The 18,286-nt window shown below is 35.9% G+C and overlaps 2 protein-coding genes and 1 long non-coding RNA gene across 9 annotated transcripts in view; 1 reads left to right on the top strand and 2 right to left on the bottom strand.

Moving 5' to 3' along the window:
* The window catches only part of LOC148645556 (uncharacterized), a 128,675-nt gene extending 123,943 nt beyond the window's left edge, over positions 1-4,732 (bottom strand). For 2 of the 5 annotated variants that reach the window (XR_015928212.1, XR_015928209.1), the window contains exons 1-3: positions 4,597-4,732; positions 4,347-4,392; positions 4,176-4,240 (exon numbers count right to left, since the gene is read on the bottom strand). This is a non-coding gene — a long non-coding RNA (uncharacterized LOC148645556). The remainder of the gene's footprint in view (positions 1-4,175; positions 4,241-4,346; positions 4,393-4,596) is intronic. The other 3 variants (XR_015928211.1, XR_015928210.1, XR_015928208.1) reach the window with 2 other exon arrangements.
* Positions 4,733-4,762: 30 nt separating this feature from the next.
* On the top strand, positions 4,763-12,548 carry ric3a (RIC3 acetylcholine receptor chaperone a). Its single transcript, XM_088611914.1, has 6 exons — positions 4,763-5,008; positions 7,156-7,385; positions 8,065-8,143; positions 9,301-9,394; positions 10,471-10,616; positions 11,246-12,548. The coding sequence occupies exons 1-6, from the start codon at positions 4,891-4,893 to the stop codon at positions 11,743-11,745; spliced, it is 1,167 nt and encodes a 388-aa protein (XP_088468040.1). The 5' UTR covers positions 4,763-4,890; the 3' UTR covers positions 11,746-12,548.
* The window catches only part of tub (TUB bipartite transcription factor), a 69,335-nt gene continuing 63,582 nt past the window's right edge, over positions 12,534-18,286 (bottom strand). For all 3 annotated transcript variants that reach the window (XM_088611913.1, XM_088611911.1, XM_088611912.1), the window contains one exon: positions 12,534-17,962. In XM_088611913.1, the coding sequence (XP_088468039.1) occupies positions 17,829-17,962 (134 nt within the window). In that variant the 3' untranslated portion in view covers positions 12,534-17,828. The remainder of the gene's footprint in view (positions 17,963-18,286) is intronic.

Raw genomic sequence — 18,286 nt, 5'->3', positions numbered from 1 at the left:
GCAGCTTGCAGCTTGTGCCAATTCCAGACATGGCCTGACTTAGTAAACTCGATGTTGAATATAAATATCAATAACTTTGAATTTGTTGGTGTTACAAAGGATAAGTTTCTTTTGATGATTAACCCATATTAAAATAGCACAGAAGTGAAATATATACGACAATGAAATGTGAAACTGAAATAACTTTGCAAATACTGCAGTTTATATAATTATTTTTTCCAGCTACTTGAATTCCTTGACTTTTGCATTTCAAACTGTTGCGAATTCAGTTAAATGTTAGTGACACAAGCCTGACGCCTCAAATGCTGAGAGCTACAGTAAGTGTTTCATTTATTTAAAATGAACATTTTTGGCATTCTAAACCATACTACCTAACAGCCAGACTTAAGTTAAAAAGCTACAAAATGGTAAAACTCTGCTATTTGGCCAACTGTGAAAGTATTACAAAACAAGTAAGTAAAAGAGCATCTTTTGCTGTAGGTAATAGTCATTATGGACTGTATTATAGCTGATTTTGTTTTCTGGAGCATATAAATCCAATTGTTAAAAAATGTTTTGTCAATGAACAAATTTATAAAACATTAGTGATGTTGGGATATCTTGCACACCTTGCTGAACAAAAACCTCAATCAACCATCCCATTTCTCCCATGTATTAATCACATTAATCACACATCACGTTAACTCTGGGTCCTCCTTCAACGACATAATATATCATAATTAGTCATATTTCTATCTAATCACAAACTGCTGCAAACTCACCAAAAAAGAACAGATGCAAAATGGAGAACATTTTTTTTCCAAATGATCTACAGTACTTATAGTTTCACACAATTATGTCATCAATTATTTGTAGGACTATACTTTGATCTTTAAGATTACAATTAAATCTTGTACTTGTTATGACAGAATGCAGTGCATTTCACTTCAGGTGTAATCTACAGCATGTATTTTACAGATTACTTAAACACTCAAAGCTAATGTCCTGCTTCCAATCATAATAAATACAAAACACACACTGACAATATCAGCAGTAAAGCTATTCAAGGACTATATTGGAAAGCATCTTCAGCATCGTTAATCCGTCCCCTTCACTTTTTACAGCTGTCTTCATTCACCACATAAAAAGCCAAGTAAAACGAGGATTGTTACAGTATGTCCTTCATGAAACTCATAACTTGCTACCTCCCCATCAGTACATATATAAAATTATACCTATTCAATATACACAGGTACACTGATTTAATATCTTACCAAGACTAAAAAGCTCTTGCTCCTTTACTCTACTCGCAATTTGGAAATAAATTGGCTGATTTACAGAAGAGAAAAAAACTTTATAAGAGACTAGATTGCCATCACTGTGTAAGGTGACATTGCACAACAAATCACTTGTATGTATATAGAAAAAGAAAACCATTTCTATTTCTGAAAGCAATTTTGTTTTGCGAAGGTGCGTTGATTGCCATGTATGTGAATCTATTCCTCACAAGACACAGAGGAGCACAACCATTTCTTCAAGCTGGTGCCATATTTTGTTGTTAGAATAACAATCAGAAAACCAATGTTTTTACATAATAATCATAGCAGACGTTCCCTGTACTCAGAAAAACAGTTATAGTGGTTTCACTGTGCTTTGCTACGTGGAGTACTATGAGGATGAAAAACTTTAATTGCATGACTTGTGCTGTAGCAGGTCCATAATCATTTAACTGAAGCTAATGAAGAGTAATTAAGTAATTAAAATCTTGGTAAAGGAGAACTCCTACAAACGAACTAAGAGGCAGAGCTGTTAATTTGCACATATGATGCATTCCAAAACAGTTTCAACTCTGTGCCATATAGCATGTGTAATATTTAATGTAATAATTAAATCTTTAAAAAAATAGATTTAAATATTCTCATTGTTCATCCACAAACATCAAGCTGTGAAAAAGATGTTGGCTGAGCGTTGGTGGAGAACATACCCGGAATATTTGAAATTTGCACTCGTCATCTTGACATTTTACAAATATTTAGCATTTTAATATTACGGACTTTTCATTCGATATACAGTACAGTAGGTGCATATGTTTAAGCTTAATATTGGGATTACACATTTAAAAAAAACTGATATAACGCACCTTTTAAGTCGAGTTATCATTAATCATCTTATTAAAATCAGAACCACTTGTAACCACTCAGGCCCAGTAGAGGTTAATGTTGGATAACATTTGAAGACTCTCAAACTAAATTATTTACAGATTTTAAAATTGAAATAGCTATGTTCTGACACATAAATACCTGTAGCAGTATTTCACAGACCTATTAAGACAATGGCATAAACTCCCCACTATTTTTCCCCACTATGTAATAGTATAAAAACACACATATCAGTATCTGCTGCATTAAGCATATGCACTGTCTGTACAATCAGTGCTAAAAGTGTATGCTGCTCGGTACTGATAATTTAACTACAAGCTATTCCCCACACTGAAAGTACACAAAACTATGTTTGTTTTCTGGGATTAAAAGATTATAATAGGGACACGAAATATACAGTTATATTAGTCTTCCTGTTTTCTGGTTGCTTTTCATGTATTGCAATTTGATTACACTCAGGGCAATTTTACATTAACTATTAACTATTTGCATATTAAATCCAGCTAAGCAGATAAGAAACAGAAGTCAGTTTCTAACATAGGCTCTAGCAGGCTTTTGTCTCATGCCTTGTGAAACTGTTTTAAGCCTGGAAAAAAAAGGAAAGGCAATTTAAGTATTTATTTACAATTAAAACCTCAGGTTCAAGGTTGATCTTAAAAAATAACTTTGCTCTTGCTTAAATCAATAACACACTGCTGGGAAGTTTATTATAACCCAGAGTCTACTGTAGTGCATAAACACTTATTTTACCTCAGAACAGAGTCATTCCCAATGTATCAAGTTTCAGAGTAATAGTGATTGCTTTGATAATTCTATCATACAACCCATGATGACTTTCCTACTCTATAGACAAGCAATGGTACAGCTTATTGTTCCAATGGACTAACAAATTCATAAGGGAATCTCACTTAGATTCTTCTCCAGTTTAAACAGTGTAATCCTTTTGAACACTGTTCATGTTGTTTCCCTACTTTTCTATTAATCTCGCTTTCAGTTAAATTTGCAGACCATTGCTCAGATTATCGACTTCTTCAACAATGGATTTTTTTGGCAAATTTTACCACTCTTTACCACTCTAAAAAAGGAGGTACTATAGCTTCTATAGCTTTCTCCCATTTTAGTAGCCACTAATGGAGCAAACTGCTAGGTAACATTTTTTTGAGTAATGGGTAGAGGAATCACAGTGAAAATGTATCTTATTATAATACACTAGAGGTTAAGATTTGTTATATTTTATTATCACTACACAAACTTTCTTGACGTACGATACATGCTTAAAATAATAATAATGTTTATCAACTTTAAAGGTGTTTTACAATTGACCTCAAGAAAAATAAACTCGTTTTTTAAAGAGTCTTTAAGCAGCTCGTAGAAGAAACAACGGTTTCAACAATCATTTTATTTTTTAATCGTAAAGGATAAATGACTTTTACTTGCGGCGTTTCTCATTCTCATAATTAAACTTAGAACAAAAGCAAATGTTGCACATAATAATTTTAGTATATTCAATTAAGTGTATAAGAGACGTCCTATCAGTGAACTCGGAACGTTCACCGTGGACCTGGACGTCAGTAAAAAGCAGACACACTCAGCGTATCCTAACCGAGACACCGTAAGAAAAAACCTGGCACTTGCGAATTGGACAATGGTTCAAGAAAGTAACTGCACTGCCATCTTCTGGATCTGCAAAATACAGCATCACGCGGAATATCACATCTTGTAAAGACGCAAATGTTGTTTCCTTTGTAAAAGTATAAAATGCCAGCATGACAAAACACTTTTGAAAAAACGGGGGTTACAAACACCCCTTGTGCAATGTAAATGTTTTAAAACGTCCATTGTTAATGTATCTATTAATAAACTATAGAATGCTCACATTCTTTTTTATTACTGTATCTCTATGCAACGTTTGTGCACGACTTTGTATAATTTATCATTGCCATAAAACTATTAATAAAAACTTTGGCTTTTTATTGCTCTGATGCTACTATACTGGAGGGAGACAAATGTGGATCATAACTAAAACATTTTACTTACAGATGTTTTGTGGAAAAGGGGCGTGGTGGGGGCGTTTTCATCAAGGCTTTGATATTACTCACACCCTGCAGATAAAACATATATAAACATGTTTTATTGTTGAGTGCATGTATTTAAATCTAGAAAACAGGCCACAATGAACATCAAATTACAAACAGCACAATAACTCACGTTTCTGGAAATCCATAAGCAACGCTTTTCATGGGCCCTGGCGTTGCTATAAACGCATATAAACGGAGGGAGGAGGAAAAAAAAGTTTCATTTTTAAATAAGTCGACTAACTGCCGAACACCAGATTGCATTCACAGTACTATTTCATCCACATTGCTTTTATTTTAGCAACTATTAACTGCCCTTCCGACATTCTGAGAAACCGCATCACGCACTGCAGTTTGTACAAATGCACGGCGCCTATTCTAACCTTAGAGCAAGGTTTGCAACGCCACAGCGTCTTGGAAGTTGTATGAAAATCGAAATCATTTCCAATTCGACGCGACTCCGGTGCACAACAGGGACAGAGAGGGCAGGTGCGCGGGATTGGCCAGCCGCGGCGTCACGTGACCCGGCGAGGGAGACGGATCACTTCCGTGTTCCCGACAGGACAGGAAGGACGTTTGACAGAATTAAATTACGAGTGCAGCGGCGGTCGGGAGATTTCTGGACTGGGTTTCTGTCTTTTGGGGCGATCGCGGGTAGTTTAGAGGGCAAAAAAAAAATGTCAATGTCCACATTTCAGAAGGTGACGCTAGTCTCTTGTGTTGTCCTTTGTGTCTCTCTGCTGCTTCCCAAAATGCTTTTATCCAGAGGGAAAAAGGAAATGGTCCAGTCGGAGGGTAAGGTTGAAACTGCGTTGTGCTGTCACCTGTCTCCTCTCCTCCGTCTCCGCTGGCGGACGAGAGTGGGTGTCAAGACAGTTGATGTTCGCGTTTAAACGTTGTGAGATGGTTTCAGTTTGTGCGTGGAGTGATTGTCGGGGTTAAAACTTTGAGTGGAAATACTAATGTGATCGTGTCGAAGACAAACATGCGCTGTGTTCATAGACAATAAAAATATGAAATTATAGCAAGCTAAAAAATTGAAACAAATCTTCAAATAGTTTTAAATTATGTTTTAGAATAACGATATATTATTATTATTATATAAAATGTACTTTCTAACGCGTAAAGCTATGATTGCATTTAGTTATATCTCGGACAACCTGATGGTGACAACAATGTACATGATTCAATTTAATTTTTTTAACGTCTGAGTACTATTATTTTAAAAAGTAAACTTAACAAAAGCTTGAAATGCATTACATAATACAATACAGTTTTGGCCACGTATCGCTTTCCAAGTATTATTACATATCCTCCTGGTTTCGAACCTTTCATTTAAATCCCTTGGGTTTACATCTTTGTGAAAACATTGTTTTTTGTATTGTTGTTTTGTGCATCTTCTTTGTTTCAAATAAAGTAATTCTGCTTTGTCGTGAAATTCTGCCTTTCTTTTTGCCCATACTTTCACCATCTGTCCATTTAATGCTTCTTTAAATCCAGAAAACATTACTGTTGAATATAAATCAGTAATGTAAATAGCATGTTTTGATCTTCAACTTTAAGGACAATTTTTTCTTTAGTTCTCTAAATATGTTGTGATTGAGTGGGCTAAATACTGTAAATACAAAATAATATAATACTTAAGGTATAATTTTCTAAATTATTTCTATTTAACCTTTCCACCAGATGCTCTTATTTAACACTGTAATTTCTGAGTTTTTTAAAAGAACCCCTTTTTTAAAAAAGGGTATAATTTTTGTTTAGATCCTGAAGACATAGAAAAATGGTTTTCTTGGCTTACATTAATGTTTAAAACTGCAAGGTCCAAGTTATTGTGGGTGATCATTGAAATGTTAAAAGATATGTAGAAACAAAAGACAACCTACAGAAAGTAGAAACTACTTGATGAATCATTTAGAAGACTGCTATCTCCTTTTATTTCATTTACTGTACATTTGGAACTTCTAAAAACTGCTTTACAACTTTGAAGGCCTTATTGGACAAATGAATTAAACAAATTTGATATATCAGAGGTTAATTCGCACACACGGGTAGTTAAGCAAAAACAATTTAAAATGGTACAGAGATGTATAGGAAGTTATTTAAAGTGAAGTTTAATTGCTTTATCCAGCTCTGACTCCTGGAGAGTTCCAATCTAGTCAATCTTTTAGGTCACTACTTTCTAAAGATTGGGAGCACTTTTAAATGATTGATAAATTAAGTGGTTTGTTCAATTAACAAAGAGCACTCAGATTTTGGTCCCACATGATTTCTAAATTGCTTAATTTAACAAATCACCTGATTTATCACATCTAATTTTTTCCAAAACTTTCGAAATCTTCCAGCTTACGGTGGAAGACTGCATTTTTAAACTGTATGGTATGTGAAAGCTTCAACATCTCGAAAAGGCATCTCAAGATTGAGACTTTTTTTTACCTTAAAAACCTGTAGACAGTCTGGCTCTCCAGCACCAAGACAGAGGAGCCTTGATCTAGACACGCACTGTATATCATCACATAATCAAATAATGTAAAAATAGTACCATTATAATCTGGTGATATGATATTGGACATACAAGATTCAGCTCTGCAAGGAAGTCTTTACCCAACCTGTTTTCCACATCTGAGTAATTTAAGTTATAGATAAATAATGTTGTGATAAATTACATTGGCTTTGTAAAATAGCTTTCGAGAGAAACACTTTAGATTTCTTAATGTCTCCTGTAAAACTGATTTGCCTACTGTAGGTTCTGTTTAAATGTTTCCAAAGATAAAAATGTAGATACAATAGATGTCAAAATTCAAGATCAAAAGCACTGCTGGTGCAAATTCTAAAAAAAAGTTTTTAAAACAGCTGGAGTGTATTTATCAGCAACATGAGTGACCACCTCTGTCAGCTGAGTCTCCCAGTCTGTTGACCTTTGCTGTTCATTCTGTTTCCAGCGGGACTGGGACGGCTCCCTCCCATGATGCACCGGCAGAAGATGTCTGAGGGCCGCTCCCAGTGGGCTTCAGGGTCACACACCCCCCGGGCTCACAACACTGAGGCAATAGCCAAGGCCAAAGGAAACGGAGCAGGAGGGGGAGGAGGGAGGAGATCCAGCTTCATGGGGCAGATCATTCCCATTTACGGTTTCGGGATTTTCTTGTACATCCTGTACATTCTCTTCAAGGTACGTTAACCTTCTATGCCGAATACTGGTAATAAAGGTTTAAATACGAACTTACTGTAATGGTAAATGCATAATATCTTTGAGTTTCTTTCTTCAAAACTCCTCTGTGTCTCAGGTTCAGGAATAAAATAGAGGAATAGATAGATACTTTATTGATCCCGTGAGGGAACTTGCAGTGCAACAAATCTTGTATTGATTTGTGTTGAGTATGTCAACCTGCATGTGAAACTGGGGTTTAAACAAAAACCCTAAATGTTTCACCAGGGATTTCATGAAATTAGGGGCATGTTTTGTGGCTGATTATATTAATTTACCAATAATCTGGGATCTCACATATGTCTATTTTGTATATTGCTTATTTTTTTGCTTATTATAGTTAATTTTTAGGAAAAGTGTTGTGAAAAAATAATGCTAGTTTTTCTGTTCTGAATCAGATGAAGGGTATGTTGATAAAAATGCATTGATTGAAAAGGGAAAAAAAGTTTTTTTTGGTTTGACATACATACAGCAATGATGCCACAAAGTTTTAAACATATGACCAACCTTGTGATTACAGTGAACACACATTAATTAAACTTCTGTTCACAGCTGATTGACATCATTATGATGTAATAACACTTTGCACAAGACAGGCATCAGATTTAGTACAATTTGTAAAAACACTATCATTTTTTAACAGATTACATCCAAGGGCAAAAATACTAAACATGACCATAGGTTCCCTGCTTTGAAAACAGAAAATATGAAAAGAAAAATCAGTAAGTATTTAAATTAATATCTGTATTTATTATGATTATTGTTACTTTCATTTTTGTATTATTTCAGAAAGATGGCACATTTGCAGTAAAGACTGGCACTCAGATTTCTTTAGCAAATGAGGTTCAGGCAGCACATTGGAGAATTAGATAAAATAAAAATTAAAGAAAGTACTGTAGATTCACTGTAGGCACTGCACATTATGATGCTGTTACTGTGAGTAACAGTGATACAACCCTGTAAATCTTAGTGGATATAGCCACTGACAAGGAGCAAATCTTCCGATTAAGGAAAATCTTTCTTCTTACAACACCCTTTACATTTCTGTCGATTTCTTTGTGACCTTCCAGCTGATTTTAATCTTTTTGTTTTGACTGCCTTCCTCTCAGACCCCCACTGCACAAATCATCAGCTGAGATATGAGCATCCCCGATAAGGTAGATTAAGATCCTGTCCAATTCATAGGGAGCTTTGTTGGTGCCGTTGTTAAACCTGGATTAGCAAACTAAGTAATGTTATATCAGCCCAGCAGCATCTTATAGCAATTAGCTGCATGTCTTTGGGATCAACACTAAGAGGGTTTAGTTGCATTCATTAAATGGATGCCGAGGGGCTACTGCTACTGTGACAAGGATGAGAAGAAACATTTGCTTTGTTTAACTGTGTATGTGCATTCAAGATGTCTACATTCAGCTGTAGTCTAGGTGGTGTCCTCCACAAAATATGATAAAAAAGTTGTATCCAAAAGACTAAATACACTTTAAGGAATAAAAAGACAAGTTTGTTGTTGGGATTCTGGTTGTGTGCAGGCAAGATCATCGTGGAAAGGACATGGGGCTTATAATCAATTCCAAAGCAAACAAGAAAATGTGTTTAATATTGCTTCTTTCGTGATTTATTATATTCCAAGTGTGAATAATAAGCTTGCATTTGTATATGTGAACACATTCCTTAGCTGCTTCACCCTCCTGTTCTACACAGCTCATCTTAGTAGAGTGAATGTAATCTTACTGCTGAGTCGATTTTGGTGTATTTTCTGCAGTACATGTAGCTGCAGTGACATGCTGTAAGTCCATGCACTAATGAAAGGACCTCATAGCCACCTCATGTGTACAACATCTGCATTCTTGCACAAACACCTCTTCTTTGGCGCTTTTAGCTGACTACGAGCTGGCACAACTTCAAGAGAAACTGAAGGAGACAGAAGAAATGATGGAGAGGATAGTATCCAAAGTGGGGCATCACCCAGATGGGTAAAACACCTGCCGTTTGCATTTATACAGTGTTGTTTTTTTACAGGTGCCGCAAAGTATTTACACATTAAAATAAAAATATATTTCAAGGAACAGTTATTAACAGCAGTTACCATAAAAATAAACACAAAAGTATTTTCATTTAATATTTACATTTGTAAAATCTCAATTGACTTTTCTTTTTAAAAGGGTATTTTTATAGTCTTTTTTAATCTTAATGTGAGTATATCAGGATTGAAAACCTTCTGAATATTTACAACCCAATCATACATTATTTATACACATGCATGTAATTTATGTTGGCAGTTTAATTTAAGCCCAGAATTATGTGACGTATGATAAACAACTTATGAAGGTGGTCTGGAATATAAAGTTTAGAATTTTTGTCATCTGATTATAAGCCAGTTGCTGACTAGCCCGGACAGACAAAACAGTTTACTTTTCTTTTGTTCATTTTACACGAGTGTTTCCAGAACAGTTCATTTCTGATCTACTTTGTTTTCAGTTTCAGTGCCTGACGTGTCCGTCGTCATTTCACACTATGGCGAATTTCCAATACGTAGTACATGATGTGCACAAAAGAACACATGGCCCATTGTGAAGGCTGTTGTGGCACTGGAGCAATTCAGACGTTGAGCAGCATAACAGCACCTATACACTGTGAAATAAAATTATGTATTGAGTATTTATGTTCCTTGTTCATAGCTCATGAAACGCAGATTGTGGCAGGAACAACCTTGTCTTTTCAAAAGGTGAATACGAGTTTCACAAGCAATAATAATAATAATAATGTAGAACAGGATCAACATGTCCAGTATGCTGATTTTTAATCACTTTACTAACGTACTAACCAATTGTTTTAATTAGTGTCATAACAATGCAATAATGTTCTGGCTTGATTGAGCGCCACGTGCTTCACATTATCCATGTGCCTGGAAGTGTGCAGTCGATATGAAATGTCATATGTGTCGGTGAGAAGGAACAGTTCAGATTTTATTGATTAAAGCAGCCTGAACTGTGCTGTTTGCTCAGAACTGTTATGATTAATTTTCTCATCCGGTGTGTCCTGATTACAGGATTAAAAGTGTCACCACTGAGCATGAAGAAAAATTACTCCGTCAGCTGAATGAAATTACACGGGTGATGCAGGAAGGCAGGCTCATGGAGGAGGTCTCCCCAGAGAAGGAAGCTGAGGAAGTGCCATACTCAGAGGGCTGGGAAGGTACAGCACTGTCTCAGTTGCAGCCACGCCTTTACGGACAGGCCGTAGATTACACTGTATCAGCCACGTGATAGAGTTCAAAAGAATAAGAGTGTCACATTGCATTCACATTTTCAAGATACCAAGGAACAAAATGTAATCAAGGCCACTGCCTTTTTCTGAGGTTCCACAAGCTGATTTTCAAGGCTTTAGTTCTTAAACCATGCGTACAATTCACCTTGTACTGTGGGTCCTCCAGTCTTCAATCCACTAGGATAAAAGCCACACATCTGAAGAAGGCTCCACAGCCGAAACGTTGTGTTTCCTTTGTTCTCTTTTCAGCAGGGAATAAACCTTTACTTGTTCCTAGGATGGAAGACTACTTCTTGAGGACAGATTTTATTTGCTGATGCTGATGGGAATATATAAATCTGTTTATGCAAGTCTAACTAAATGACAAATCAAATGTGCAACCACAGCCAAAAAAAGCCAGTGATCCGAGGGAGACCTTATTTCCCTCACACCACACCTACATTGTGGTATTGTTTTGGAAGGAGGGTTAAAATCCTAGCCCCGCCTCCCTCGCTATGCCAGGGCTTTGACCTTGCTCGTGCTGCCCTTTTTTTTTTATTGCTGTGTGTGTTCTCAAGGCTACCCCGAGGAGACCTACCCCCTGCACGAGGAACCAGCCTGCTGCAGGCAGGGGTACAGCAGGGTCGTGGTGGAAGGCTTCGACGCAGGCCACACGTCGGCGGAGGAGCTGGCAGAAAGGATGGAAGACATGGAGGGCGTGGAGCCAGAGGAGTGCTACTCTGTGCGCGGCCTGGTGCAAGAACAAGAGCCGCTCCAGCCGGGTGGAAAGCAGCTCCCCTTCTGCACCCAAAGGGATGCGTTCCAGTACCAGGGGGAGAGCGCTGGTGATGACGAGGGCGAGGACGACGACGGAGATGACGACGCTGGAGGGGACGAGGAAGAGGACCCTGCCGTGATAGCGGAGAGCCTCAGCTTTGGCTGTGAGTCCTTCAGCGATCAGGAGGAAGAGTGGGACGTGTCCTGCCAGGCAGCTGGAGCTACAAAGGATGAGAGCCTCCAAGAAACGGAAATTGCGAATGAGCTTGCCTTTGGGGTGCTCAGAAAACGCAATAAATAGGAGCTGGAAGACACACGTGGACTTCATTCCCCTAAAGCAGTTGCCAGTCTGGAACACCTTAATCCTAACTTTCCGTGTGGGCAAACTGTACAGTGAATGAATCAGATGTGCAATATGCCCACAGGCAAGATCACGCCCTTTGTGTTTGGTTGACAGAACATGTTTTTTTAAATGTGTAAATCCTTGCAGAAAGGGTTGCAGGTGAAATATGTTGCATGCATGGGTCCCACACTTCCAGTACCAAACCTTGAAATTCTTTTTCCAGCTTTGCACATCAAGGAGGACTGTATGAAAGTATTATACAGTTTCTTTGTTGAAGTTAAGGGCAACAGCTTTAAACCACCTGTCAGTTACTAATTTATTTTTTATTCTAATTTAAATTGATGTTATTGGGTCTTAAGCCTTTTGTCCTACAGTGGACTGCTAGTACAGAAAAAGACTCCAAAGTTTTCACAGTGCATTTCAATCTGTTCTACAGCACAAATTATACTTATTACTAGATACTAAGGATATACAGTAGACTATAAACATCAAAGGACAGTAATATGATTTTTATATGGAGACTTCAAAAATGTTTTGTACACCACATTCTGTTAAATCTATATTGTACATTGGAATTTATATCTAGGATGTATGACATAATTCTACCAATAGAATTGTTTTATATTATTCTTATTATGATTGTTAGCATAATATTATTAGCTTACCATGGTTCACCTATTGACCTTAATTTTCAGCATGTTTAAAAAATAAGTGATCCTGGAACAATAAAATTAAAAAAACTGATATCTCATTAGAATAAAGTCTTTATTTTCTCCATAATTATAGTATGTAAACAAACACTGTACATAGAACAGCATACACATTGTACATAATTACAATATAACACAATACTATTACACATACATAACGAAAGAGCTTTCTTTGTTCCTCAATATAAAGGTATTCATATGAAAAGCACAGTTTTATAGTATTCTCTAGACATTTTCCTTTATTTTTAGTCTAAGGACAAAGAAATTTGATCACTTTATAGGACAAGACATTTACTTGTGAGAAAGCAGAATTCAAGTCCAAATTGTTAGTTCAAAATTATTGTTGATTATTAATAACGATGAGTGAATCTTTTCATGGATTGTTCTTTTTTTTGGCCTTTTTTGAAAGACTAGTTTTCTTATATTATAGTTTATAGTATAGTAAACTTATAGTTTTCTAGTCTGTTATTTTTGAAGTCTAACCTAAGATTTTGACATCTGCTTAAGAAATATGGATCACAGCACCTTTTGTTTTTGAAGTATTTCTTAATTTCTGTGACCTAAATATTAACTGAATAGATTCCATTAGCTTCAGAGGTAAACAATAAGGCTAGATTTTAGTAAACTAGTTATTTCTTTTTTAGAAAAGTTGGTGCATAGTGCATTTTGAGAGGGTCTTAACGATTATAGTCTGACAGCACAGAAACAGTTTTTAATTGGGTTACAAATTCCCCCTCCTTTTGGATTTGCCTTCAACTGAAACAAAACTTTACATGAAAGCAAAGCTTGCAATATTATGAATTACAGTGCCTTGCAAAATTATTCAGACCCTTGCACAAATTTCACATTTTGTTGCTTTAAAGCTTGCAGTCATAACACTGTGAAGTAGCAATTAATATCTGTTACATACACATCCTATTACACACATTCAAAGCAAAACATTTTAGGTGCACATAATTATCTCAGTGAGACCAAAAAAATGTATGTGAGCAATTATAGTGGTTCTCATAATCTGAGAATAAAGTAGCTCAAGTAGGTAGCTGTGTCAGCATGCGTAGGCTGCAAGGGAACAATATTTATTCCATGCTGAAAATCAAAGAAAAGCAACACAACATTTCAGCTGTAGAGCCTTCTTTAGGTGTCACCCGAAGACGTTGTGTTTCTGTTCTTCTCTTTTCAGCATGGAATAAACCTTTACTTGTTCATTTGAGAATAAATACATCCGTCTCTATATGATCCTTTAATCAGGTAGCGAATTTCAAGCAAAGCTTCATTCATCAATACTAAAGAGCTTTCAAAACAACTCACCAATAAGGTTGTAGAAAAGTAAAGACTAAGAGAAGGATATTTCAAAGACAATGAATATCCCTTTGAGCACAGTAAAGTCAATCATTGATAATGACAAGGAGTTCAAGATGAAAGAAAGAGGGTAAGTGGGAGAAAATGCTGGCTGGGATGGCAGAGTAACAAGACGGAGGCCATTATTGAAAAAATACCTACAGCCTGCTTGCAACAAAAGACTTAAGTGATACTGCAAACATGGCAAAACATTTTACAGTCATACGAGACAAAATTCAAACTTTGTGATCTAAGTGCAAGTGTTTAGCAGACCTGACACAAACACGAGATGCATCTCTCATCCAACACCATACCTATTGTCAAGTACAGTCTTGCAGCATTGTGTTCTACTTCTGCTGCTCATCAGCAGGCAGTGGCAAGCTTGTCAAGAATGATGGGAACATACAGTACATGTAGGACTAGGTATGGAGGTTAAGAAGACAAATTCAAGATCAGACAGCTTAATGTTGCATTAGCACTGAGAACAGAAAAGTTATACTCCACAAAAAGAAAGCTTCATATTAAATTTCTTTGTCTCCAAAAGGCACAATATTTACAGCTGTTTCACAGACACGTTAAAAGCTAGATAAAGTGCTGCTTCCTGTACATTATGAACAAAATCTATTACCAGTTTAACATTTGTGACGGTGACTCATTTTAAAACCTGATTTATAGGTCTTCCCTGGAATAACAGTATTTTTCAGGTAAAACAAAGCTTATTTCTTTCAATAGTATAGGTATACCTGCTGCAGGGAAAAAGTTTTCTATTTTTGTCCTAGCTAATAATACAAAATACTTATCTTCACATAAAAAGCAAACATAAATATATAGTATATGTTAAAGGAGCAAAAATAAATTCTCTAAAATTCTTCATAGCCTTATATATATATAGAATCAATCACAGTACACTCAGTCTTTTTGCTTTGTGTTGCAACTAATTCATTAAATGTCTCTGACAAGAAGAGAAAAACATTAAGAGGCTCAATACCATGACTTCATTCGGTCTGACACACTTTTAATATTCCAGTTCATCAAGGATAGATGAATTCCTCATCCATCATTAGAGTAGTGCAATGGGGTGTAATTAGGGAGCAATGCATATGTTTCTGGGAAGAGGTAAAGTGTTACTGTTAAGGCTAAATGCCAATGATAAAGGACATTTTTGATAACAGCACTCATATACAGTATGATTAAGTGTCAAGGTATCAGGTATATACATTTGCAGTAAGTCTTTGTTCTGGACAGTTATTTCAGTTTACTCTCAGTAGATACACATCTGATGTCTATAAAAAATGTCCTTTATACAGTATATCTAATAATAATAATAAATTATTATACAGTACGATAATAATAAATTATTTAATACTGTATATTACAGAATATTGAATTCAATTAACTATATTTGTAAGGCATTTTTTATTTAATTTTGCTGGTGTCTTTGCCAGTGTTTACTATTGGTTATTATACAAATGGCTGCCTTCCTTCCGATAGGTGCTTGTCTGATCCTACAGTATTACATATTCTGAGAAAGTTCCTTCTAGGACTGCTGTGAAAGCTAACCAGCAAAACAGTGTGACAGCCTTGGAAACCACACCTTTTTTCAGTCCACCATTATTTCTTCCAAATACAAAATTAAAAATCAGAAAAACAGTTGTTTCTTTACAATGAACAAACTGAAATTAACTGGTAGTCAACATTTACTCTTGTCTCTACTGACTTCTGAGAACAAAGAATGATAGCTATACAAAATATTATTTTAGATTTTTTCCATTTCTTACTTGATTTAACTGCACTATACAGTTCTTTTGTTCCACTCTAACAATGGTTTGGAATGCAGTTACCCTTCTGATTCCAAACTAAGTCCTTCTAATTGTGTAGGAGGGTATAGCTGTAAACTAAAATGAAAACTTTACAACACCTACTGTACCAATTTTTGTGCTGTCCTTGCCATTCCTGTGCTATTCAGTATAGATCTACTGTATATCTAATCTGGTGTGGCAATGAATGTTATTCACACATCCTGACATGCTTCACTGGGCAAACTGGGCACTGCTCTTTGATGTTTGTGAAGGGGGTCTTGATAAAAGGTTACAGTTCAACTTAGTGAAGTTAAAAAAAATGTTGACATCAAAAAAATAATTGCTATGATACGGTCGTTCGGTAGTGAAGCAGTAGACCCTGGTACGGAAGATCCCTGAAACGTGTATTGACACCACAGAATAAAATGACCTGTGTAAAGAAGCTTGAAATGATACTGCTGTACGCCACTAACCCTCAAAATAAGGACTTGTGTTAAATTAATTAAATCACTCTTTGAGACTGAAGTTACTGCGTATAAGATCTACAGTAATAATTAGACGTACGGTAACACTTACTCTATAAATCTAAGTATTATTTTGTTGTTGACAAAGTTACCCAGTTGCATGAACTGTTGCAAATTTTATGTTAAAAGACTGAACAATTAAGAAATATTTTAGATCAAATTTGTCTTACAATTACTATGAAATTGGTATGTTAATTAAGATTACAGGACTTCTGCATTTGTAATTAAAGTGCCTTTCCAGATGGCAGATGATAGTTTGACTCATTCAAGGAAAGGTTGCTTAGGATGAGGCAGAAAAGAGGTACTTTGTAACACTTGGACTACACCTTGTATTTCCGAACGTATTTCTTTTTCACTTGATGACCTGCTGGTAATAATTTCTGAATTTTGGAACTGAAGAAAAGCATCAAAAATGTTTTGAAAACATCCCAACCAAACGTATGAAAGTCGTAGAAGCAGCAAATTACAGCACTGACTGCACCCGCAGTGCATTTCTGGATTGCTTAAGCACTAAGCAGTGTGGGTTTGAAGTACAGCAGCTTGTCTGGTGCATCTGTTCTGTGCTGTCTTAAGAGAAGCACTACAGACATCCAGAGTTCTCTTATGATGTGCTCACTAATATACTTATATTTTATTTTTCACAATCAATCTCTTTTTAAAAAGTACCACAAACTACTTTTAAAATATATAAAATTTCTCTTTTTCATTTTTGTGTTTTCTGCCTCAAGAAAACAGTTTGGTTTCAAATCAGCTTAATTAAAATTGTTTTAGCTTAAAGCAGTAACTTAATTGTTTAGGATACAAGCAGATTTGGCTAAAACTTATTACAACACTCATTAAAGCAGTAAACGTACAGTAACTGCAGGATAATACATAGTACAATACCTTATTTGGTCCGTCACATATGAACCACAACATAACATGTTAACAATATTCAGTGTGTATTCATTGTGATACAATTAATTTAAGGGAGACAAATTACACTAACAAAATAAATAGAAATAAATTAATTGGATTATTTACAGTACAGTATATGAGGTTAACAGGAGATTTTTCTTGTGGAAGTAGTGTATCTTGGCTGGTTGAGCAATGAATGCACATGGAAAGAATATCATTTACCTATAATATTATTTTGAAGAACCAAGAAGGGTCTTGTTTTGAATTTGTTAACTATACATAAGAACAGGTGGAGGAGAAAACATGACAAACCTGGGCTTACGTTATAACAAGTTAATTAGATAAAACTTAGCTTTCTCACTTTTTGTAAATTCACATGGGGTGAAAATAACACTCTTACAAACAATTAAAATGAAAAGATGGATCATAATAAAAATGTCATTAAAGATGTGATTTATAAAAAGCCGATCCCAATGCAACATTGAATTCCTCCTTGTGCTTATCTTCAATCCACAGGGGATATGTCTGCTAGTGTCCTGAACAGTCAAAAACCAGCGTTCAGCTCACACTCAACAGTTCAGCTTTTGCACAGTTCTATTGCCTTTACCACCATTTAACCATAAAGTGGAAAGGCCACTATATCGGACGTCATCACCTTCTGAGTCTCCGCAGTTTTTCACGGGAAACAAAAGTCTAAAGCATCTCAGGCCATTTCAGGGATCTCAGCCTGGTCCACACAAATCGTGGAAAGTTTGGACATCTTCTCCATTATCTTACTCACAGGCCAGTTTACTATCGAAGCTAGAGAGTGCAATAGCAAAGGCCTGCAGCGCGCACATGGGGTAATTGTAATCCATCGTGAAAACATCTTCAGCCACGCGGCCGAACTGCATCACTATATAGTCAGCTGGAAGATAAATACATCAGTGCAATAATGAAACATATATGATGAATACATCCAAACACACTGTTTTGGAAAGCGCAGACTTTCCAGACTTGACCTTCCCTTTAATGCTTGTAGAAACCTTCATTCAGCCTTAAAACATCCACTTCTTCATTTATGTATTTATATTTTGCAGCTTATAAAAAGCTATGGAAAACAGCAGCTTAGCAACTCTCTAAATCTAGGTTAGTTATAATACTGTAAAGACCACCGGATCAGAATTGTAACATGGGCTCCAATAGACCCGATTAGCATATGGTTCTAATGGGACACTAGGCGGTGACTAAA

The sequence above is a fragment of the Lepisosteus platostomus genome, chromosome 18 (assembly GCF_059453375.1).
Source record: "Lepisosteus platostomus isolate fLepPlt1 chromosome 18, fLepPlt1.hap1, whole genome shotgun sequence".
Classification (NCBI taxonomy): Eukaryota; Metazoa; Chordata; class Actinopteri; order Semionotiformes; family Lepisosteidae; genus Lepisosteus; species Lepisosteus platostomus.
This window is presented reverse-complemented; position numbering and strand designations above follow the sequence as displayed.